The sequence below is a fragment of the Malaya genurostris genome, chromosome 3 (assembly GCF_030247185.1).
Source record: "Malaya genurostris strain Urasoe2022 chromosome 3, Malgen_1.1, whole genome shotgun sequence".
In the NCBI taxonomy this organism is placed as follows: domain Eukaryota; kingdom Metazoa; phylum Arthropoda; class Insecta; order Diptera; family Culicidae; genus Malaya; species Malaya genurostris.
The window spans coordinates 294562930-294589149 of NC_080572.1; the positions used below are offsets into that span (position 1 = coordinate 294562930).

At 37.4% G+C, this 26220-nt stretch overlaps 1 protein-coding gene across 3 annotated transcripts in view; it reads right to left on the reverse strand.

Moving 5' to 3' along the window:
* LOC131438776 (RNA-binding protein Musashi homolog Rbp6) overlaps positions 1–26220 on the reverse strand; it is a 1824137-nt gene that overhangs the window by 671655 nt on the left and 1126262 nt on the right. For all 3 annotated transcript variants that reach the window (XM_058609032.1, XM_058609031.1, XM_058609030.1), the window contains exon 7: positions 1952–2044. In XM_058609032.1, coding sequence (XP_058465015.1) covers positions 1952–2044 — 93 coding nt within the window. The remainder of the gene's footprint in view (positions 1–1951; positions 2045–26220) is intronic.

The window sequence follows — 26220 nt, forward strand, 5'->3', positions numbered from 1 at the left end:
AAAAAAAAGTTTTGATAGTCTGGAAAAACAAAGTGAGCAAGGTGACTTTTGTGACAAAGTCGGTGGAACGTTATGGAACCTGGCATTTCGCAATGCTGACAAAAAAACATGCAACTTTGAGACGATGATGGAAACATACACCGGACAGAAGATCAGTTATAGAAGAAGTTAATAGAAGTCAATCTTGAATGAGGGCTATAGTTTCTGTGTGTTTTTTTTTCTGAGCTATTACCATTTAAAGTAATCACAGTCTGACAGTGTTATTCGTAAATTGCTTTTCATGCTTCCAGCTATTGCTTGTTCAACACGATTTCGACAAAACGCAATTCAACCGGAAACTTTGAACGGTGATACAGAACACCCAGGAAAACAAATTCCACGCTGTTCCCGTTCCCTGTTGTTTCTATTGCAGACTATCTATCCACTAGCCTATTAAAGTTTCACTCATCAACGTCATCTCGAGAACATAGCATCTCACTTTCTCAAGCTTCTCTTCACCGGGGGCCAAACGATATAAGATGTTGTGCACAGCAACTTTCGCACCATCATCCGTTAGTTGTGTAACAAATGAAACGACATGATTAAATTAGATCTCCTGTTCATAACAATTCCGTGCCAGCAGGAAAACTTTCCGGTCTGCTCACTTACACGACCCACCTCCACGTATTTTTTTGACTCGGAACTCGGGACTCGGGACTCGGGACTCGGGACTCGGGACTCGGGGTCTCTCCGGTGAACGATGAAACTTCCACCGCCAAGTGGTAGTTTTTCAAATATCCTTTCAACTCGATTTAAGTGCGAATCATTTAAGGGGGGATTTTAGCACCTTTTACAGTTTCTCGAGACGACGGCGACGTCGACGAGGAATTTGTGTTTGGCTGTGTGTTTGTCTGTTACCCAAAGTATCTTGCCCAGCATCGTCACCGCCGTCGTTATTGCTCTGGTTTCGGTTTTACTAACCGTTTTTTTTCGTGTCGTTAGGTATGTTGAAACATCCCGGAAGAAGGGGGTGGGGAGGAGGCGGAGGATTTGCCCCGGTAGACACACGTAGCTGGTTTTAGTTGCAATTTTCCACGGCTCCAAGACTCCAAGACGGCCGTGGTCACAGAACAGAAGAATGGTGTGCGGAGTGCAGCCGACTAAACGTGCGGGAAGGTGAGCGAGCGCTGTTCTGGGGTGATTATCATGTTCCAGAGCAATTTTCCTACACTCCGGGTCGGGGGTCTCCCAGCCAACACGCCCAGCCGGAATCTCAGCCCCAATCTGGTTTCGGCAAGAGTGCAGCACTTGTTTGGAGAAACTTCTTCTCGACCCACCGCGTTTTTATTGTTATTTTGTTGCTCGACTCCTTCGCTTCCCGTTATATGAAATATAATAAAGTTAAACTAATACGAATTTAATTTTAGTTTATAAATACATTAAAGTATTTTAGTGCGGGAGCTGCTTTTTTTTGTTGTTACCGTCAACCGACGAGATCTTACGGGCACACCGAAACAGCACACAACAGCGATTCCGCCTCCGCAGGACGAGGAACAGGTAAAGTTTGAGCTTTCACTTCTTCCGTTTGCCGATTGAGAGAACTTGCATAGGTTGGAGGGTGGTGTTTTTGCATCCCAGCAAAGAAGCAAAAAAGTTCTGCTGGTTTTGGAAGCTCGAAAAAAAACCCCGAAAAAAAATTGCGAGCTCGAAATCGCTTCGGGGAATTCGCTTGGACAATTGGATCAGTGGAACGAAACTTTTAAGCCGAGTTTTAAAATTGTTTCCCCGACTGACTTCCCATCCTCATCCGTTTCACCACATTCGCGCGTACGTTCGCGGAATAGCAGCTTTTTTTATTTTTTTCTTCTTTCGTTGCTTTCATTTAATTCATTGTACGTCATACTTCGCCACGATAAGCTGAATGAACAAAACAACTAAACGAACGAGTAGCGGCTATACTAGGGGTACTTACCGGTCCGAACTGTTCGAAGTAACTTTTCACGTCCTCCAGTGTGGTAGGCGCTGATAAACCACCCACAAATATTTTCTTCGTTCTCGTCACCATCTGCAAGAGAGAAGGAAAAAGAAAAGCAAAACGAACGGGAAAATTGATCAGTAAGCGTTTTGTCTGTGAAGTTTGAGTGTTCTTTCTGCCAAAGTTATGAACCCGGCCGGAGAGAACAGAACTCAGCCAGGACAGCGTCGGCCGCCGCCACCCGGTTTGCAATAAATTATCTATCCGCTGCAACCGAGGACGACTCAATGGGAGAATGGTGATAAATTATCTTCGATTGGCGTGGCAATAAAATAAAAGAAAGTGAGTGGACGCACGTGGAGGAAGTAGAAAGGATGCTGTTGGTCGGTCGGTCGGTCGCGTCGGACACCGACAGGGGAGTATAAATGGCAAATATATTTTTATGGTGTGATCGTGACCGATTGCGGGCACTGAAAGTGTATCGAAGGGAAAGCACAGGCAATAATAGGACAGGGTCCAGTTGAAATTGAGCCTGGTGCTGGTTGCTGGTCATGTCGGATTTATTTATTACGACCGGTTCGTGTGTGTGTGTGTGTGTGTGTGTGTGTGTGTGTGTGTGTGTGTGTGTGTGTGTGTGTGTGTGTGTGTGTGTGTGTGTGTGTGTGTGTGTGTGTGTGTGTGTGTGTGTGTGTGTGTGTGTGTGTAGTCCACCGTGCAATTGGTAAATTCCGAGTCAATAGAGCCAGCCGGTCAGCCTTTAACAGCTTGTGACAAATTTGGGACAGACCGCCTCCGGGGAGCACTACATTTTCGGCGGAAGATTGTTGTCAGTTGGTTTGATTGGAAAATCTATCGATTCGGAGCAACGTGGTTAGTGCGGAACGAGTTTTTAAATCATTTATTTATTTCCCAGCACGGTGAAGGCAAATCTTCGTTTTATTCGGATTCGAATCACAGTTTATTACATTTTAGAAATCGAGATTCGAAATTGCTTACAGTTGTTTGAAAAATTCAAACCTATTCTATTTCATTCGATTTGAATAAACAATTTCTATCTGTGGTAACTTTAACGCTAATTTTCATTCCCCTGTTACCAACACTTAAAATCTATGGAAGCATTTAAAAATTTTCAGAATTTTTCCCCAATCATCCGAAATACATGCTTTAATTTGCTAGCATTTTTGGCATTTGAATTTTATGTTTAGTTGAATCTTATCAAATGCTTTCCGTCAAATTTTCGAAAACCTTTCAGAGGCTTTCGAAGTTTAAGACCTTTTTAAAAAATTTTACATGTAGTCTTTGTAATGTTTTAAAACCACCGATCGTTCCATAATTAGTTCTGAAACTCTGTCCATATTTAACTAAACCTTTTGGAGCTCATGTAAACGACAGCGTCATGGAAGAGAGCTCATTAATTTTAAATCTTTAGATTTTCAATAAGTTTGAAAATGGATGAAAATAAATAAATTTTCATTAAGTTCAAACTGTATTGAAAACTATCATTTTATAATGACACTGAGAGACAAAAACAAAACCTCAAATCAGTGGCTGGTGGCAAAGCAGAATTGCGAGGATAGACTTGTGACGCGGTGTGTGTATGTTTTTTCCAGATAAAATATTTCCAGAAACATGTAAATCCTCTTTCTTAGTACCGGGCTCAAAATCAGACATACGTAATTATCGGGGAATTGCCATTATCTCGTGCATTCTAAAATTATTTGAAAAAATAATCAATGGAAAAATATTTCAATAAGTAAAACATTACATAACTCCGAAACAACACGGCTTTTTCAAAGGTCGTTCTACTTCAACAAATCTTTTGGAATTCATTACATTCACTTCGGAAGCTATGGACAATGGAAATTATGTATCATAGAAACTCTCTATACTGACTTCAGCAAAGTTTTTGACAGAATTGACATACCATTATTACTATTCAAAACTAGCTGTCTTCGTCTCTCCCAAAAATTATTTGTTCGAATTTATGTTTTCGGACAGCAGAATTGTCAAACGACTAAGTAGTTAACGTTTATCTTCATTATTTCTCTGATTACTTGAACAACAATCAACGGAATTTGACACACATTCGCTTTAGCTCGAAAAAGCAATGTCACCAAAAATAATGGAAAAATGTGAAATACTTCTGTTAAGAAAAAATAGAGCAAATGCACAGATTGTCATTCCATCCTTTGAGTCAATAAAAAATCTTTCTTTAATGGCTTCGACATAATGGATATAAGGTGCCACGCTTTCTCTTCCAGATGTGATTCTTGATTTCGGTAATGGATAAAAAAGCTCACTAACCAGAATTTGGTATTGATAAACCTAACACATACATACAAAGCATACAAACCATACGTTTAAAGGAATTACTCCTACTTGAATGTTCACCAGACGCAACTTTGAAGCAGTTCCTTGTACAGTTTTTAAGTAGCGAAAAAGTTTTCTCAGAACTTGTTCTGTATATTCAAGTTGGCAAAAAGTGCGTACTCTAGGGCTCTAATAAAATGGATATTGTTCAGGTACCAGGCCCGTTCGCAGGGAGGGGGGGGGGGGTGTTGTATAGGACTTTAAACAACTACACCTCCCCCCCCCCCCCCCCCCCCCCCCCCTTTTCAACATTAGGTTCCATGAACAATAGAGTACCTATTATATAAAAATGCAAATAACTTGACTTTTCCTTCAATTTTGTGCGCCTTCCCACCCTTGAGTCTCTACCCTCCTTGAACCTCCCTCCTCTTGAACACCTGTCCCCTTCTGATGAACCCTCCCTTGAACCCTCTCTTGAAACCCCACACGGGCCAGTCAGGAACTGTGGAACTTTTGGTTGCTTAGAGAGACGAGAGAAAGCACGGAAAATCTATTAGTTTGACATAAGCGCTTTTACAGAACAATTTTTTCATTGATTCAATCAATTCTGGTTTGTTAAACTCGCGCTCACGATGACCAATATTATTTATCTAACTCCATAACACACAATCCATCAACTGGTAAACGATATCAGAACTTTTTCTCCTGCCTACAGCGGTTTTCTTGAACATATGCATATGCATTCCGTTATTGAGTCAATTGGCAAGCAATAATTGTGATATCCAATTAAGCACGTGACTCGAAATGACTAATAGCATGAATCAAATATGCATGTGAAATGTCCACACATCCACACAACCCATTGGTTGCGCGCCAAACGATTTCTATTCTACGATCTAGTATTCTTTTCTTCGACGCCCAACCACTTATGCAACTCGTTGCGCGCCAAACATCGTAAAATCGTAGATCTAGCAATCATTGACGACTTTTTCAACGGAAAATTCCATTGTCCATACAAAACAACTTTATGGATTTTTCCTACATTTCCGCAAATTTTCCTAATTTGTTTGATGTGCGAACCCGGTGGGGGTAGAAACTAATCAAACAAAAAAAAGAATCATGTAAATCCGTCCATCCGTTCTTAAGTGATGCGATCACAAAGAATGATCTCTGCATTTTTATATAGATAGATTTAAAGGTATGACATTGAACAAACACTTTTGGAATGGTTTGAATCATATCACATCACATACTCCAAATCAATAAATGTCACTTCAGGTGTTCCCCAAGGTTCAGATTTAGGCCCTCTTCTTTTTATCTTGTACGTAAACGACATTTCCTTCTTACTCAAACATCTAAAAGTACTTGTATGGGCAGACGACATGGAGCTCTATATGGAAATGCTGTAGATGATGAAGTATTCCAATACGAAATTAACGTATTAAACATTTGGTACAAAAAAGCTTACTCCAACTAAACGTTATGAAATGTAGTTCAGTAGGAAACCAACCTGTAGAAAAATGTAAAATTATTAGAGACCTAGGCGTAATTTTAGACTCAAAACTTACTTTCGTGGAGCATTATTTTACAATTGTCAATAAAGCAAATAGTATGTTAGGCTTCATTAAACGTTTCATTCATAATTTTCAGGACCCTTACACATTAAAATTATTATATACAATATACGTTAGGCCAATTTTGGAATACTGCAGCATAGTATGGAACCCATGTACCTCCATACACGAAGAACACATAGAATTCCTCGCGGACCCATTGATACGTAGAATCGTCATCTGGAAGACACTCGTATTATATTCAATCCACCGACCATTGCCGATCGCCTGCTGCAGGCTGAATCTGCCAGAATCGACCATTGCGACCGGAATACGTCACTACCCTAATGATAATACCCTAGTTTTGAGTTAGTCGTTAATCAAGATTAGAAAATACCCTTGGCATCGTATAGCTTTAGCAGTGTGCCTTTAAATATATTATTATCGAATAAAAAAAAAACACATCGAATATAAAAAAAACACATCGAATCTATCCAAAAACAATTTCTACTGTATGCACTTCGCAGACTAAACTGAACTACATTTCCTCTTCCATCATATAAAGCGCGTTGTGTGCTCAAAAACTTACAAACACTCGACGAACGCCGCAAAACTACAATGCTTTATTTTATCAACGACATTATTTCTGAACGAGTACAATCTGAATCATTGCTTTCCTAGCTAAAATTTTATGCTCCTAGTCGCCATCCCAGAAGTCGTCAAATATTTTCGGAAAAATTATAAAACCAAATTAAGCCATAAATAATTATGTTAATCAAATGATGCGCTTTTATAACGAAAACATACAAAAAAATCGATCTATGTCCAAGAAACAAATAAAAGGAAAATTTAAACCAAATCATAGGAATAATGTATAGCATATAAGAAACCACTGTAACTTTTTACCTTTGTCTATAGAAAGGTATTAGAATTGCTGGAAAAACCGACTTTCGAACGGAGCCTCGGAGACCCATAGTGTTATATACCATTCGACTCAGCTCGACGAGATCGGAAAATGTCTGTGTGTGTATGTGTGTGCACTTTTCGAAGATATTTTCACCGCTCAATTTTCTCAGAGAAAAAAAAGCTACTGTTGGGCCATTGATCAAGTTCGAAGATCAAATGGCTGTGACTTTTGGTTCCGGAGATATGATTGTATAAATGACGTAACCGACAAAACGCGTTGATTTTTACCGCTTTTATATATATAAGGGTGCCAATATTTTGGAATCACTTCTAATTTCGTAAAGCGTTAGTGCTCAAAAGGTTAAGCACCTCGAAAAATGCCCTCATGCAAAATTTGAGCTAAATCGGACATGCGTAAGGGGTGCTGCCCGGCGGTTAATGTTTGAAAATTTTCGATCTTGAAAAAGTATCATAGGGGGGAGTACATGAAATTTCCAAAATCGAAATTATTTTTTGATGCTGAAACTCTTAAAACTGCATGAAACGTTGAGATTTGGTGTCATTTAAAAAAAAATATTTTATTTTGAAAAAATCTACTTTTTGGAACTTTGATTTTTGATATTTTTTCTAAGTCCCAAAAAGTCAATTTATACAACATTTTTATTTTTCGAGGTGACACTAAATCTCGACGTTTCATGCAATTCTAAGCCTTTTGGCATCAAAACTATTTTTTCGATTTCGAAAATTTCAAATTCAAAGATCAAATGGCTGTAACTTTTGGTTCCATAGATATGATGGTATAAGTGACGTAACTGACAAAAACCTGTTTTAATCCACCTAGTGGTGTAATGATGCTTTTCTCATATCAATCATACTATCATATATAATACTGTGGTATTCCTAAAAAAATTTCTTCGATTCTTAAAAGAATAACCGAAAGCAAACCTATTAATTGGAGAAGATTTGAGGTCGATTTAGAAATTTTTTTACGGTTTTTCGCCCTTTTCAATGAGGGTATAAAATTTTTACACACTTTACCCTATATTTCCGGAACCTGATGAAATTCAGAAATTACGTATTGAACCACAGGACCTTTCATTTGAACCTAGGTTTGCGAAAATCGGTCGTGCCATTTATGAGAAAACTTAGAACACATATTTTCATTTTTTTCCACATTTTACTCCATAATTCCGAAACCGGAAATCGGATCTAAACAATATTCAGGGATTTTGTATGGGACCACAAGACCTTTCATTTAAATCTAAGTTTGTGAAAATCGGCTCAGCCATCTCCGAGAAAAGTAAGTGCAAAAATAACGTTACATACAAACATACATATATACATATTTATGCGCAATACCCGAGTTGAGTGTGAGATTAAAAAGAATACTCAATTTGATGTTGTGCTGTTCGTATATATCGATTACTTAATTTGCTATCGAAACTAGTTTTGCTCTCAGTGAAAGCACATTGAAAACTTAATATGATGTAGATTTTCTCTCATATGATATAAAATCAGACAGACCCTTCAAGGCTGTCTTGAAAGGATTATCAAATGATCAAAGTATTGATGAAATTAAAAATGAACTAAAAGAATTGCTTGGTTTTGCCCCTTCCCAAGTAATACTTATGAAAAAAAGAGCGAATGGTACTTCTAAACCACGCTCTGGAATTTCCCATGAACTTTACCTAATACACTTCAATCGAAGTGATGTAAACAATTTGAAAACTTTAGAAAAAGTACGTTTCATTTCCCACATTAAAATTCATTGGGAACATTATAAACGGCATAATCGTATTGCAAACTTAACGCAATGTCGTCGTTGCCAAGGCTTCGGTCATGGAACCAAAAATTGTCATATGGATATACGGTGTTTGAATTGTGGTAAATCGCATTCGAAAGACGTTTGTCCAATGAATGAAACCACTGATAAATTTTCATGTTCAAATTGCAATGGAAATCATAAATCCAATTATTTGAAATGTCCTGTCAGGGAAAAAATTTTAAACGCTCGTTCGCTTAGACAACAAGTCAAATCAACGACCTTAAATTTACAGAATATACCTGAAAATTCTTCTAAGGCACCTGCCAATTCGTCTTCTAACGAAAACAATTTATTGACAGGTAGATCGACCTCGTCATCATCTTCTTCTAATGTCAGTTATGCTGGTATATTAGGTAGAAATCTATCTCCTATTTCTTCTAATGTAAATAATCAAAACACAGGACCGCCTTGCAGTTCTTCTTCTAACGAAAACAATTTATTAATAGGTAGACCGGCCAAATCATCTTCTTCTAATGGCAGTCTACCTACAAATATTCCTTCAATGCCATTCGCTTCTTTAAATGAAGTCGATTTAGGCGATATAACTGAAAATAAAATGATCTACCTACAAGATCAACTTTTTCAAATGATTATCCAAATGAATTCGACTTCATCACTTTTTGAAGCATTTCAAATCGGATGGAAATTTGCAAATAATATTATAATGAATTTAAAATTTAACAGTGATGTTAAATAATTATTTGAATATTTTAAATTGGAATGCTCGATCTTTGAAATCGAGTGAAGATGAATTTTATAATTTTCTCAAAGTTCACAAAATTCATATTGCCATTGTGACAGAAACTTTTCTTAAACCAAATGTAAAATTGAAAAGTAATCCACATTATGTGGTTCATCGATTTGACAGGTTTACTGGAATTGGTGGTGGAGTTGCCATTTTTGTCCAACGGCAAATTAAACATCGAATTTTACCTTCTTTCAATACTAAAGTTATTGAAAGCTTGGGAATCGAAGTTGAAACCATTCATGGAATTTATTTCATCGCTGGAGCATATTTGCCATTCCAATGCACCGGCGAACAATTAAATTTCTTTAAAGGCGATTTGCAAAAACTTACAAGATATCGATCGAAATTTTTCGTAATAGGGGACTTAAATGCTAAGCATGTCCAGTGGAATTGTAGGCAAAATAACAGTAATGGTAAAATACTTCATAATCAACTCTCAGCTGGTTACTTTACAGTTCTTCATCCCAGTAATCCTACTTGTTTCTCTTCCGTGAAAAACCCGTCTACAATTGATCTGGTTCTAACAGATCAAAGTCACATTTGTAGTGAACCGATTACTCATGCTGATTTTGACTCAGATCATCTTCCTGTAACATTCAGACTTTCCAACGAAGCTATAATTAATCCAATTAGTTCTATTTTCAACTATCATAGAGCTAATTGGTTGGATTACAGATCTCACATTGAAAATCATGTGGATCATGAAACTATTTTAGAAAATTCTGCGGACATCGACACAGCAATTGATAATTTGAATCATTATATTATCGAAGCTAGAAATCTTTCAGTTCCCAAAGCTCAAACTAAATTAAATTCTCCTATCATCGATGACAATCTTCAACTGCTCATTCGGTTGAAGAATGTTCGTCGACGACAATATCAACGTTCTCGTGATCCTGCTATGAAAAACATAGTTAAGGATTTACAAAAAGAAATTAAACATAGATTTACTCTTTTGCGAAATGAAAATTTCGCTAAAGAAGTTGAACAAATTAAACCATATTCTAAACCTTTCTGGAAACTTTCTAAGGTTCTTAAGAAACCTCAGAAACCAATTCCTGCTCTCAAGGAAGGAAATCAAATACTTCTTACAAATTGTGAAAAAGCTCAAAAACTTGCTCAGCAGTTCGAGAGTGTCCACAATTTTAATTTAAACGTTGTGAGTCCTATTGAAAATGAAGTCTCACTGAAGTATGATCATATTTCAACCCAAGTGTTATCACACGATGACATTATTGAGACGAATTTTGATGAAATTAAATCAATTATTAGGAAACTCAAAAACATGAAGGCTCCTGGTAATGATGGAATTTTTAATATTCTTATTAAAAATCTTCCCGATGTTGCCTTGAGACTCCTGGTTAAAATTTTCAACAAGTGTTTTTCATTAGCTTACTTCCCAAAAAGATGGAAAAACGCTAAAGTAATTCCTATCCTAAAACCTGATAAAAACCCAGCAGAAACATCAAGTTATCGCCCAATTAGTTTACTTTCTTCTATCAGTAAACTTTTTGAAAAAATTATCTTGTTAAGAATGATGACTCATATAAATGAGAATTCAATTTTTTTACCAGAGCAGTTTGGATTTCGTCATGAACATTCAACTACTCATCAACTTGTCAGAGTAACGAACATGATAAAATCAAATAAATCTTCTGGGTTATCCACTGGAGTTGCTTTTCTAGACATAGAAAAAGCATTCGACAGTGTTTGGCACAAAGGTTTAATAGCAAAAATGTCTGATTTCCAGTTTCCTATTTATTTGATCAAAATGATTCAAAATTATTTAACTGATCGTACTCTTCAGGTTAGCTATCAGAATTGTAAATCTGAATTGCTACCCGTACGAGCCGGTGTTCCGCAGGGTTCGAGTGTAGCTCCAATCTTGTATAATATTTTCACTTCTGATCTTCCAAATCTACCCGTTGGTTGTCAGAAATCGCTATTCTGTGACGACACAAGTCTGTTAGCCACAGGTAGAAATCTAAGAGTGATCTGCAGTCGCCTACAAAGAAGTTTAAATATTTTCAGTGATTATCTGTCAAAATGGAAAATTAAACCAAATGCAGCAAAAACGCAATTAATTATCTTTCCTCACAAGCCAAGAGCTTTTTTTCTAAAACCAAACAATAATCACATTCTCAAATTGAATGGCTTGGAATTGACATGGTCTGATCAAGCTAAATACTTAGGTTTAACGTATGACAAAAAACTCACTTTCAAGGATCACATTGAAGGAATCCAGGCAAAGTGTAATAAATATATTAAATGTTTATATCCTCTTATAAACAGAAATTCTAAGCTCTGTCTAAAAAACAAATTGTTAATTTATAAACAAATTTTCAGACCAGCCATGCTTTATGCGGTACCAATTTGGTCAAGCTGTTGTTCCACCAGGAAGAAAACGCTTCAAAGGATTCAGAATAAAATTCTGAAAATGATTCTGAAGCGTCCTCCCTGGTTTAGTACAAATGAGTTACACAGACTCACAAATATAGAACCATTAGATGTAATGTCACATAATATTATAAGCAAATTCCGACAAAAATCGATGCAATCTTCAATTGAATCGATTCGCTCTCTGTATTAGTTAGTAAGTTAGTATATAAGTTCCTTTTCCCCATTACACAATACAAGTAGGTTTAGAATTTTCCCTACACAAAAATCTCAGAATTGCGGAAGCAAATGATGTCTTCATGGTAATAACCAAATCATATATATATAACAGGGCTGAAAAGTCACCACTTGTGGCTGAACACCCAATTTAAATCTTAATAATTTAATTTTAACTCATATTCCAATAAATAGTTATTAAAAAAAAAAAAAAAAAAAAAAAAAAAATGTAGATTTTCTCGAAATGACACGTCACGAGCATAATCTAAAAATAGAACAACCAAAAAAGGTCCAGGATAGTATACATTTAGGCGATATTACTCGCAAGCAAGAAAAAATATTTTTTGCAATCTCCATATTAGTCGCAAGCAAGAAAAAAGATTTCATGCAATCTCCACACTACCGCGGAGAGAATCCGGTTTCGAACTTAGGTGGTTTGGAATGCAAACTTTTGGCGATTACTATGGACTGTGAGCGCTAGCTATCAGGAGATGGAAAATGTTCGGTTATATGACAAGCAGTGTTGTTTCACAAAGTTGTATGCAGGTAGTTTGTATCAGTGCACACTCGTTGCGTCGCTTCCATCCCGCATCCACCGTGAATAGCAGTGTGGCTATTTCAGAACAGTATGAAAATGTTAACTTTGTCCTTCTCATATTCAAAGCTGTAGCATTCAAACATTATAACATCAAATTGACTTATCTACTTGATCGCATATAACTCGCACATGTAATCACTTTGAAATACGAATTTAGAGACTCTGAAGACCGAACCTTTTACAGTGAAGTCTTTTACAACACAGGAAACGTAAATTAGGAATTCGGCAATAAGGTATCCAAGATTATTTGTTTTTTTTCGACTATCTCGCTTCTGATCACAGATAGAACCAGAATCTCTTCAGTTCTTGTGTAGACTTATAATTTACGATCATTTGATGCAGAATTAGTCCTGTGATTCAAAATTATGAAGATTTAGTTAGACGGTTTCTTTAGAAACGTGTATTAAAGTTCCAAGATCTATTAGATGATTGACAAAATACTTCTCATAGTATCTAGCGTTAGTGAGAATATGAAGTTCTAAGCATTTATAACAAGGAATAAGAATTGTTTTGAAGATGTTTTTCGACACAGTTTATGGACTACTTAGGAATATACAAATTAAAGATATATTTTCTTGGTGGCTCCTCTAAGCCACTAAAGTATTATTAAGAATTAGCTCTAGGTTCTGAAATCTGAGACATTCAATATTCGATGTTCGAACTTCGTAAACAATAAATTTTTCCAAACTGTTGAATATAAAGTTATGGACATTTTCAGAACGGGTTTGGCGAGTAGGATATTTTCGCCATCCAGGTCTCCGATTTCTGGATGCACTGAAAATAATGATCTAAAAACTTTGGAATGAACTTCGCGACGTCGTATGATTACAAATATCGAAACATTTTTTTAAACCGAACGCAAAAATTGTTACAGGATCGGATACTTAACGTATCTAGAAGGAAATAGATGACGTCTAATATATTTCTCATATCAAATTCCGAAAAATACTCCTCCTACGGCAGACGATCAACGAGATGGGAATGCCAAAGCCACTATTCAGATTGACCTGCTTCAGACAAACGTGGTACCGATGATCGCCAATTTATCTAATGCCTCACCGGCGTGTGGTTTTACACCAATATTCTCATGGCTAAAAAGAAAGAGCATTATTTGCGTAAAAGTTGAAAAAATGTTGAAAAAAAAAATCGTTTCTTTGCGGTTATGGTTGCGGTCAACTGCAGGATCTCGGCAGGATGCCAAAGCATTTTTGTAAAAGGCAACAAAGGATTGAAGGAATAATTCTTCCATTGAAACTTAACTTTGTATTTTTGGGCTGCCATTTGAAATTTGCTCAATTTCAATGGATTCACTAAGTTGTTGATTTTAATATTTTCATATTTTGATTTGAGCAAAATGATAACACAATGAGATATTAATTGCAAATTTGATGAGTCGATATCATATTAGGATTTCAATCTGATGTTGCTATCATAATCAAATATCAATTTGTTCTAATTTTGATGTTAGACTTTACTCGGGTACACTGTAAAATAATACAGAAAGGATCTGTAATCCTCCATTGTTAGAACAGACCAACTGGGCGTAGTGTTGAAGAGGCTGAATATTGGCATAATTATTCAATATTAGCTCAAGTCTTGAACTGAACGAGGCCCAAACTAAGTTGTAACTAAGTTTGTGTGTAGTAGCAACTTAAGTCAGATTCCTTGCATGTAACTCCACCATTATCCATATCTTAAAATATATTTAAAATTTTCAACAATTACGAAAATTTGAAGGAAAGTTAAATTATTGAGAAATGGAACTGCAGGTCACAAGCCCGAATAAAGGAGAAGTGAATGCTTTGGGTTCCGGGTTAGTGGTTCAATGCATAGGCCCTGGTCTTACAAGCCAGTTGTTGTATGTTCGAACCCTGACCTGGAAGTATTTTTAGTGTCAGTACGATCGTAGTACTAGCCATACAATGATCAATGTTCCAAGAGTAGCTTTTACACGAGTCCAAGCTACTAGAAATCCGTTTAGTCTGAGAACATGTAGTGGAGAAAAAAATGTACGTTTTGTCGGTTACGTCACTTATACTGTTATATTTCCGGATTTATTTATACAAATGGCCGAGGGTAGAATCTTACAAATGATTTAACGAGACTATTTAAACGATAAGAGAAAGGCATTATCACACCACTAGGTGGATTAAGAAGGGTTTTTTTTACATATCATTATATTTATTGTTACGTAAGATTTTCTTTTAGTAGTATTTTGCCAGATTATTTTTTTTCTTCTTTCCATCGAGCTGAGATTAGTTTGCGTCCACTACCAGGGTGCTTCACAATTTGTTTCTTAATTCAACAATATATTTAATAAGGCACAATGGCTTAGTTCCAAGATACCGAAGGCAGAAAAAAGTTATTGAATCTACCTAAGGTTGATATCAGACCTAAATAAAAGGCATTATAACATTATGGTATTTAACTGGTGAAGCGGAATAGCAGACATGAAAATTTGCGAAAAAGTTACTACTGAAACAAGACTCGAACCCGCAACGGTGAACCGTTTGATTATTATTGAGGAATAGTCATTTGCGAGATGATGTCACAAGGACGAGACTGAAACTGAGTCAAACCACGTTGCTTTATTGACTGAGAAAGTGACATTTTCTAAACTCTCATTTTAAGAATATAATGAAGTATCCATCCAAGTCTGACTTTCGGGAACAAAACGATACCGAAAATAAAACAAATTTCTTAACCGCTCCCGTGTTGGCCAAACCAGCCGAAAATCCTTGCCCCGTCACGTCACGAACGGAAAGGTTCACGATACCAAATACCGCCCAAAATCGTCCACGGACTGAATCGAAAAACATTTCAACACACTATCGTCCTCGCATCCCGCTCGAAAGGTGTCAATCACTTTGCTACGTGATCTGCTACCTTTTTTTTATCTCGGAGTGGCAATCCTCGTGCCAATACGATATGCGAAAGGGGCATCGTCGTTTCACCGAACCCAAAAAAAAAAACCAGGCTCTGTCTAAGCCACTCCTAACAGGCTTGTTATCTGATATTTATAGTTATGCGATTTTTTTGCTGCTATCACTGTTGTAAGGGTGAAATTGAAAAATAATAATTTGAAAAATGTCTTTATGAATACTTAATAGCATTAGCCAACACGGACGAAATGGTTCGAATTTGGCTTCAGTTCACCGCTGCCGGCTCCGATTTGCCGGAATTGTGCTGAAAGCAGCGAAAGGATTCCTTCTGGTTGCTTCCCTGGCACTGGCACAGGCCGAACATTTGTGCTAGAGAAAGCGGCGGTAAGCCGACCGGGTTCCCAAGACCTCCGGCCCACCCAGGCGGCGCAGCTGATTGGAAGTGAAATTTCATATTGTACTATAATAATATTATGCTCTGGGATTTGGATGATGAAGTCGAATGAAGACATCGTTTGCCCGTTTTCGCATTCTGTAGTTTACCTTCCTAACCCTCGTCGGGGAAAGTCGGTTTCGGCTGAGCTTGTGTTCGAAGAATAATGGCGGAAGACTCTCAAGAGGCATTTTCTTGCCGCCTCCACCGCCGCCTCATCATAAAAACCGAGTGCCGAAGCACACTTGGAAAGCCCACTCAGCTATTCATAATGTATGCAGTGGTATTTTTAATATTCTATACTCTACGATATGAATTTGTTGCTGATTTGTTCCAGGAAAATGGGTGCCTCTCGATTGTAGACTACCGGATTGGATCTATGTTTTCCCGCATGGAATGGTTGATTGAATTGCAATTGGAATGGGGTAGAGAGCGGAGCTATTTTGGCATACAACCGTGGAGGTAATTTTCGGTTATGACGTTGTTTCCGGCATCCAAATTTAATAGGGCACACGAAGCTTCCAAATTATTAAAATCTTCTGTCAACAATAGACAGGTTTTTTAAATTCGGATTTTTTAATCCAAACTGTTTTTGAAATTATAGAATTTCTCAGTATGTTAGCTAAAAGAACATATTCCTTGGAAGCAACTCGATATCGATTTGTATTTTTTTTTTGACTAGTTTATCAAATTTGAAACGTGGACGTTGCACCACGTTGGAACAATCCCTCCCACCTCCACCCAATGCTCCGGTAGGCGAGAGACACGCGACGAAGCACACGCAGCGCAATTAGTCCAGGTGACTGGCAGCGACTGATTGCATGACGGCATAATAAAATGATTGCGTATAATAAAGTAATGAATTAATCAAATACTCGGTGTGTACTTTGATTTAGTTTGAAGCGGGAATCTAATGGTAAATTTGCTTCCGGGCTCGCCCCCTACCCCTATCCTCCCCCCCTTCCTAATTCAATCGGGCCTGTCCAGTTGATGGATAATTGCAATTCATAGTTTACCGTCACTCTCCCGGCCTCGTTCGCATAACCAATAACGCACCCAAACACTGCAGCCAAGCCAAACTCCCCTCCCCCCCCCCCCCTTTCCGGTTGGGGTTCCGCATAGCTCAAGTTTGTTTTAATCAATCTGGTCGTTATCCGGGGGTCGTCCTGTAATCTCCATCCAACATGTGTACCTCCAGGGGGTGGCGCGCGCGCCACAATCGGAGAGCAAATTCAATTACCCCTAGAAACAGTCAATGATCGATCGCAACTAGCTGTGCTGGGACCACTCCGTCCGGCAGATAGAAACCCCATAGCAAAGGATCTTGGTTCCGAAGGGACCGAGAGCTGATTGAAAATTACTTTATCGTGCGCGAGATGATTTATTCATTCGATTTGCAGCCGGCAGCGGTGAGTGAGAAAGCGAGCGCTAATTGCACACGGCCTTCATTGTTGGGGCCGTTCATGTTCGAGAGAGAGAGAGAGGAAGAGGTCCTCCCCGGGGGGGATGGTTCGACGCGCGGAGACAAAATTGAATGCTCCTGGCTCGCAATTTAGGCGGCAGGAAGAGAAAAAAAAGTATGTCCCCAAGGAACGGAACTATTAGAGGCAATCCATTTTCCCCGTCGCCCGGCCCGTCCTCATCGGGCTTCTCCTGGGTGCACGTCATGCTCGTAGATCCTCTGGCAAGTGGCAGAGAAAACAAGATTATACTTCGAAAAGTTTTCCGACTAGTAATGCAATTTGGAGGAAAGTTTCTTTTTTTTGCTGTTGTTTTTCGTCTATGCAGAAAAACAATCTTTCTGCCATTCAGCATGTTTGTTTGTTTCGATCGATCAGAGAGCGAGGCGAAGAAAATAGATCTTCCCGAGTGCCGATATGCTGTTTTTCTTGTTTTTTTTTCTGTTCATGCAGTGACCGGCCAAACGAGTTTCTGAAAGCGTCAAGTGTTCTTGAAGTATTAGGTGTTGGCAAAACGTAGCCAGCAGAAATAATCGACGTCCGGTTTTGCATTCGGGTTTGCAGCATATCGGTTTGCGGAATGGAGAAGCAGGGATTTTTTTTCCTACTTATGTCCGGACTTTTCAGACTTATCGCTTCAGAAAAAGATGTGTGCGTTGTGCACAAAATTCTGCACGTCATCAAACATATGAGTTTCATCTATTCCCGAAAAACGACTACTTTCGAATCAGCTAAAAATATTCTAACGGTACGTGTTTCAAATTTACTGAAAAACCTTTATCGTCATGTTCAATTCTAGTTCTTCTGAATGAAAAAAATATCAAAACCTAATTTTCTCTCCGTTCAAGAAGTAAAAATTCTTAATGCTTAAGGACTGAGGCCAGTAGTTCGCGTATAAGTTTTGAATCGACCACAGGTGCGCTCTGCGCATTTTAATTCTCTCCATGCTCTCTAAACGTGCATATGTGCAAAATGACTCTCGAAGGGCCAGGTGGCCAAAAAATTTTTGATATTTTCGGTTACATATATAAGCATAAAATGTGTCTCCATCCAATAAAGCTACCGCTTGTTTGGCAGCCTTTCTGGACCGATTTTATTTCTGTCTCATTTTTTGTTACGTTATCAGGAAACTGGAGCAGAAGAAATCGACTTACCTTCACAAAATTAACATTCACTTCATTTTTAAATTAAATAATCTAAACATTGTCAGGATAGATGATATTCAATGAGGAAGTTGCCGTTTTCAGCTATGCAATTTTTCCTTCAGAAAAAAATACTTTCCCGACCGCTAAAGTCAATTAATCATTCTGAAATTTTCACAGAATAATCTAAACTAATTTTCTAAGAGATTGTCGGTTAATGTTTTTTTTCATATTCGTCACCGTTTCTGAGAATATCAAACTTGAAGCGTGAAAATAGCCCTCTAAAACACACTGGCCTCAGACCTTAACGCATTAAATTTCGGTATATCGAGAATATCGATTTGTAATGCTATTTCTAGTAATTCCGGTATATGAAGTATAAACAGATTCTAATGAACATAATCGATTCATGTTCCACACCTTTGGTAACTTTACTTTTCATTTCTCTTCCGAGAGTAAGTTTACGGAGAACCGAAAATGCTGGAAAGTTTTTTTACCTTGGAGTCTGTAAATGATTCAAAAAGATCTCGTTGGACAATTCGGCGCGCCACAGAATGCCACTTCCATACCGCTAAAAGCGTTGGTGTTCATCCAAAAGGTTGGCAATTAGGTGCCGTGCGATTTGAAATACATATATATCGAACGCTTGAAAAGTTACTGGAGTGACAAAAAAAAATTGTTTCAGCATCCTCTTAAGAATAATAACGCAAAGTAAAGATTTGTACTTATAATTTTGGGCGCAAAAATATGTACATTTAATTCTGCTTCACACGCTTTATAGTTCTAATTTGTTACCGTCCGACAACCACTTCGATCGATGGCGAATGATTTCATCAAAATTCTGGGGTGGAAAATCAAAAATTATTATATGATCCGGAACTTATTAGTTCCCAGGAACGTAGCTAGTTTTAGATTAACAGTGCTTAATAAACCTGTTTTAATCTACCTAGTGGTGTAATGATGCCTTTCTCATAAATGTAATACTGTGGTATTATGCTCAAAATGTTTCTACTCGATTTTTGAAAGAATCCAAGGGATTGTTTGTGTATTAACTAGTATAACCTACAGAATGAAACGTACAATCTCTACTAGTTTTCATTCAAATTTTGAAGTTTTTATACGATACGAATTTTTATTGAATTTGAAAATATGTAATAATTTTTGGTAGGATCATATGACCCAACCTTTCACTTGACTCTAAGATTGGAAATATTGGTTCTGCAAACTCTGAGAAAAGAGAGTGGGATCCACTTTTGAGCACATGACTATTTTCTCACGTCGTTAATCGAAACCCGGGAACCACGATAGCCAGAATCGATTTGTTTAGTTGCCTGCTGATAATATCTATCGATTTGTGTAGTTTTAAGACCAGTTTAGAAATTTTTTAGTGGTTTAAGTGACGGTATACAATATATAACACACTTTGTCCTATAACTCCGGAACCGGTAGTCGCATCCAGATGAAATTCAGGAACTTCGTATGACACAGTGATACCGTTCATTTGAACCTAAGTTTTTAAAAATTAGACGTTTTTAGTTTATTTTGCACATTTTACCCCATAACTCCCGAGCCCGTAGTCGGATCCAGGTGAAATTCAATAACAACCTAGGAGACCTCAAGGCCTTCAATTTATATCTCAGTTGAAAAAAATCGGTTGAGTGATCTCTAAGAAAATCGAGTGCACTTTGTCTTCATTTTTTTTGCACATTTTACCCCGTTACTCCCAAACTGGAAGTCCGATCCGGGTAAAATTCAATGGCACCCTAAGGGACCAAGAGACATTGCATTTGAATCTAATTTTGTGACAATCGGTCCTCCCATCTCCGAGAAAATCGAGTGCACATTTTCGTCCCACACACACAGACAGACATTTGCTTAGTCCGTCGAGCAGGTATATGGCATTCGGCCCTCGAGGCCTCGGTTAAAAAGTTGGTTTTTACCTTGACCTTTCCATATAATAAAGGCAAAAAATAAGTAATAAGGATTTCACAATATAGCACCATGATTCGAAAAAGAAAGTCAAACCCAACATTCACTGATATACGTTGAAGTCTTTTATATGCGGCTTTTTTGTGTGAAGATATTCGAAGGTGTGCGCACACTTCGAAAAAGCCTTGTGATTTTACATCTTATTAGAAGCACATAAATGGAACGTTGCAGTTCACGCAAATTTACGTGGAAGAACATTAAATATTGTGTCTTAAATTCCATGACATGAAATGTTGCCGAAATAATAAAAGAATGAATCCTGATAGCGACCACCGCGACTTGAACCAAGAATCATTGGATCGCAAAATACGCCTGCCAATCGTCTGAGCCACAGAAGCACACATCTGCTCTTTCGGCATTTGACAAATTATGTCTTTATGAATTAAGATTACCTGTAAAATTCATATTTTTCGTGAGCGTTTTTCATGCGAATTTTATATGATGACCCATATTTATATTATTTATATTATTATATTATTATTATTTATATTATTTTTATATATTGGTGCCACGGAATTTTTTTTTCGAAAAAGTCGACAATTGGACTTTGAAAAGTTACTGTTGATGAAAATCGAGTTTAAAATTGAAATCGAAACAGACACAATATCTATTTTGACATGTTAAAAGATATACTCACCCAAAAAATTACGGCATGCTTGAATTTACGTCAAGCGTAAGTTTAATATTATCTAAGAGTGTAAATATCATAAAAAATATATGAAACGTCGAGATCTGGATCAGCCCGAAAAGTTAAATTTTCGAAAAAACTTGAACAAGTTTTGAGTTCTGGATTCGATTTTTTGAAAAGCTAAGCAGAAAGGTTATGCAATAAATGTGAAAACTGACTTTTCTACCGGGACCCGGAGGTCCGAATGTCATATACCATTCGATCCAGCTCGACGATATGTAAAAAATATATGCACTCACTTTTCTCGACAATGGCTGAACCGATGTCCCCAAACTTAAAATTAAATAAAATATCTTATGGTTCAATAGTCTGCTACTGAATTTCATTCCGATCCTACAGTCGGTTCTAGAGATACGGGGCGATATGCACCAAGAAAATGGCAAAATCATGCACTCACATTTTTCAAGATTTTAATTCATTTGGATTCCGGTTCCGGAGTTACAGGGCATTATGTAAAAAATGAGGAAAAAATGTATATTCAATTTTGTCGGCCTCGGCTTAACCGATTCTGGCCAACAAAGTATCAAATAAAAGGACTCATAGTTTTTCGAAAATTTTCATCCTGATTCGACTTTCGATTTCGGAACTAAAGCGCGATAAGTTGAAAATTTTCAATCTCATGAGTATATTTTCACAAATCATTACAACAATCTGTACGGCTAGCAGGCCGCAACTTGTTTCATCCGAGACGTCAGTTTAGATATTACACTTCGTGTGTAGTAGCAAACTTTTTTGCAAATAGCATTAACTCTGCTGCTATAGCGGTTCAAATTGAATGGCCGAGCTTTGCATTCAACAGTTCAAGTTGAACTGCTATGCACTGATGAGTCAAAGACTAAACTTAAATACATGCAAAATGGTTTACTGCACCTAGCATAAATTTGGGGGTAAAAACAAAATTTTTACCTTTTTACGTTTTTTTTATGAATATAAAAAATCGGTATAATTTTCGCTCAAACTTTAGAAAAATTTCCCGAGGCCCGGAGGGTCGAATGTCATATATCAATCGATTCAGCTCGACGAACTCATCAAATGTCCGCGCGCGCGTGTGTGTGTGTGTGTGTGTTTTCAACTAAGAGGTTGAGATCTCAGAGATGGCTGGACCGATTTTGATCAAACTAGACGCAAATGAAAGGTCTCCACGTCACCCTGAACGATATTGAATGGTTTTGAGATCGGATGTTTACTTTTTGAGTTGTACGAAGTTTTACATCAGAATTTTCAGTTTTTTGACAGTATATGTCACAATTGGCCTTCAGTTTTCGATTCGGAAGGCACCCAAAAATTTAATTCGCGCTACGATTTCTCAAAGATGTCTACACTGATTTTCAAACATAAAAAAAGTAAACTCTACAGCTTCTCAGGTGAATTTATCTGACTTCGGCTACACCGATTTTCGAATTCCGGTGTCAGTATCGAATCGGTTTTCAAATCTCAATTGTTCTCTAAAAAAAGCCAAATCGAATTTCAGAAACAAAAATTTATTTTAAAATGAACTTATAGTCTCATACAAAATTAATTAATTTTATCCAATTCTGACTTCCGATTCTAGAATTACAGGATGATGAATTTCTAAAATTCAAACCGATATAGAAGATGACAATCCCGAAATGCTTCAAAGTTGGACTCAAAACTATTTCAATTTATTCGTCATATGGCCGAATCGGTTTAGGTAATGCTGGCTCCTAAATACCTGCTCTGAAAGTCCTTTAAATTACCGTAAACTCTAAAGTGGAACTTACTTCGACATAACATGGAATGCTCAATCGATTGTCACACTTTTAGATTCAAATTTGATTCGATTTGCAGTTTAGACATTACAGAGACATTAAGTGATTAAAATCTAAAATTGCCGTTAAAAACGACGGTCATTAAAATCATGTCATGAAAACTGAAACACCGAAGAATATTCATGCAAAAATCACATGCGGATTGACTCCGTCCTAAAATCTACTTTCCAGCGATTCTAGCGACTTTCAATAGAGAAAGGCAAAAAGATGTTTCATACAGACAAACAGACTTGGTCTTTTCATCGAAAGGACCTTTTTTTCGGTTCGTCATAGTTGACCAAGACTATTACGAGTGTAAATTGCGTGAGAGCCAATACGTTTCGTAAACGCTGGGTATTACGGAGAGGACGAAGAAGAAAAAAAATTGGAAGAAATTCTTATTCTTTAACGAAGAGTTACAAATTATGCAAAATACTGCATGGAATGAGTAGTCTTAGGCCTCAAAACCGAAAAAGTCGACTTTTTACCTTGAAACCTTTTTATTCTTCAGTTTTTTTTTTCATCTAGAGCGATACACTTGACCCATCCTTCAACATTTTGACAAAAATTTCTTTCTTGAAGAAACCTTTTCAGGTTTGGGAATAGATAAAAATCGCTGAGGGCCAGGTCTGGAGAATACGGGGGATGGTGGACTAATCCGTACGGCAAATCATTCAATTTCGCCGTTGATTTCCTGCATCAATGCGCTGGTGAGTCTTTTTCCATAACTTGGTGAAAACTAGAACCCGTCTGACGCGATCAGCTGTTATTCAAACACTAGTGGATAGATTGTCATGAAATTTGGTATTGGACCATCTTGAGTAAATTCCAAGTTTTTAATATTTCCGTTTATTTTAGGTAATTTCAAACGATCTCTTTAAATTGTCCTAAATATTTTCAAGGAAACTTAATAAAATTGCCAAGGTTTTTGAGGATGGATAACATTTTTAAGTCAACAAAACTCGGTTTCGAACCTCTGTTTGCATCCAACTTCATACAATTGAATTAAAAATCTAAGTGAATCCTAACTCGGATTTGCATTTATGTACGTGTTTGACCTGTTCGACCTGCAGAGTCACTTTAGATGCACAACTTTGACCCACGTTTTTTTTATATTCCGGACGCAACTAAAAATCCCAACAATTTTTCCCGTGACATTGGAATCATCCTGGAACAATGGCAAACCCACAAACAGACTTTGATATTCAAAACACTCGGCGCGACACCACCTCCACCTGTACCGGTCGAAAACCCTTTCATTTCATTGCATTTCGTAGTTCCATCAGGACTTCGTCTCCCCTTCTCTAGAAGAATACGCGTGTATGTAAATGCAAATTGCGCTACCGTCGAAAATAAAATTTTATCCTCTGTAAATAACCAGTCGGAGTTGGGTACGTTCCTGCGTTGAGCTAAAGCCCCACTTCCATTCGATCTGTTTTATTATTTTCGCTCTCTCTCTCCCGCCCCCACCAAACTCCGTAAAGGGTTAAACTTGAAACTCCCAACCGAAAAAGTTGATTGTTTATTTTGGCCCAACCGAACTTCGATGATGGCAGCCGAAAAGGTGTTCCAAATTTCACTTTCCAATCACGTTGATTCATGCAAATTTTTGCAAATGATCGCTATCGGGAATCGAACAAACTCCAAACATAAAATATTTAAACGTTTGCCCAAACATTGATTAGTTTTCGGTGGAATGTTCCTGCAGAGATCATCAATCCCCCATCGTGCAAGTATCCGATTTTTTCTTTTTCGTGCTGCTGAACTGTCTAAAGCCGCCGACGATTACCGATTTCCTATTACCGTAATTATTCCATCCGAAGAACGGCGCACTTCTACAGACAAAGAATAGAAACGTGCTTTGACAGAATTCCCGTCACGTGCTCACGCACGAAATAAAATTTAAATTAAATCACATCGAAGCTTAGGGAGCCTAAGCAGTGCGGCTTGTCCCGTGTGGGTTGAGTTCAGGGGGGACGAGACACGAGAACCGAACAAATAAAAGTAAGTCCTTAAGCGCGGTAAATCGGCGGTAAAATCTTACAGTTACGCGGTATGAGTTTTACTTTGTTTCGATGCTTTTTTCTTGTGTGTGTGTGTGTGTGTGCTCCGTTTGCTACTCTGGAAGATCAACGACATGGATTTCAAGTATTGAGGCTTTTATTACAGGATTTTCTTTGAAATGAGTTCTAAGAAAAATTTAAATTTATAAACACCTGCTCTCGGTAACCTTAATGTCTATTTGATCCGCCTAGCGGGAGCAAGAATCCTATTTCCGTTTTTCAAACGAAGGTGAAACACAAAGAAAGAAAACATTAAAACTCATATTGGCTAATTTACTCGCACATACCTACGCTTTATTAAGATTAATTCATGTCGAACCCAGCTAGTACACAAACGTTCGGCAAAACACCGAGTCGAAAAATGCCCGGAAATTCCCACACAAGGAGGAAGTGTTTCATGCTTTAATGTATTTTCATTCTTTGTAAAATCTATTGTTTATCGTTTATTGTCTGAGCTGTAACAAAGGGGAATGAGGGAAAATGTGCTAGGATTCGGTTTTGCACGCTTTTAGAAGAAAATGTCATAATATACGACATAATACTGGTTATTGGTGTACGGAGATGGAGGTACTCAAATAAGAAGTTCTATCCCATGCGACTTTATGTTCTAATTATTATTATTTACGTACTAATCTATGGAATGAATTTCAAAACAAAAACTTAAAATTTTCAGTTCAGATAAAACGGATGAACTTAAGAACTCTTCTGAAAGTCTAGTATATAGTATACTTACTAGAATAAATTTAGAAATTTTTTTCTGAAGTTTCGAAATTGGATTACGACTTTTACTACTTCTACTAAATGGAATCATATAATTGTAGTTGCTACCTTCCCGAAAAACCTCGATCAATTAATAGTTTTTAACAGGCGCAGACCCAGAAAAAAATTTCTGGTGGTGTTTCCATAATGTAGGGGAGACCGGTCATATTTCAAAAATTGATAAAATATTCAATTCCTCTCTACCGCGTTTAGAAAGTCAATCCATAAATCGAAATAATAGCCGGTATGTCCCCTAATAATTTCTTCAGTTTTGAAAAGAGAGGAGGGTTTGAACTCCCCCCCCCCCTCCCTGAAGACTCACCTGATTTTTAGCACAACAACCCATAAATTATTGATAATTTTTAATTGAAAAAAAATTCCATGATCGCATAATAAAAAAACTTTCAGCAAGTGTTTACAAATTAGATAAGTATCTAACGAGGTAAACAAATTGGAAAAAAAATTAACTTGCGAATACAACTATGTAATGAAAACCGAGAAAATGCTACCACTGAGACGGAACTCGAA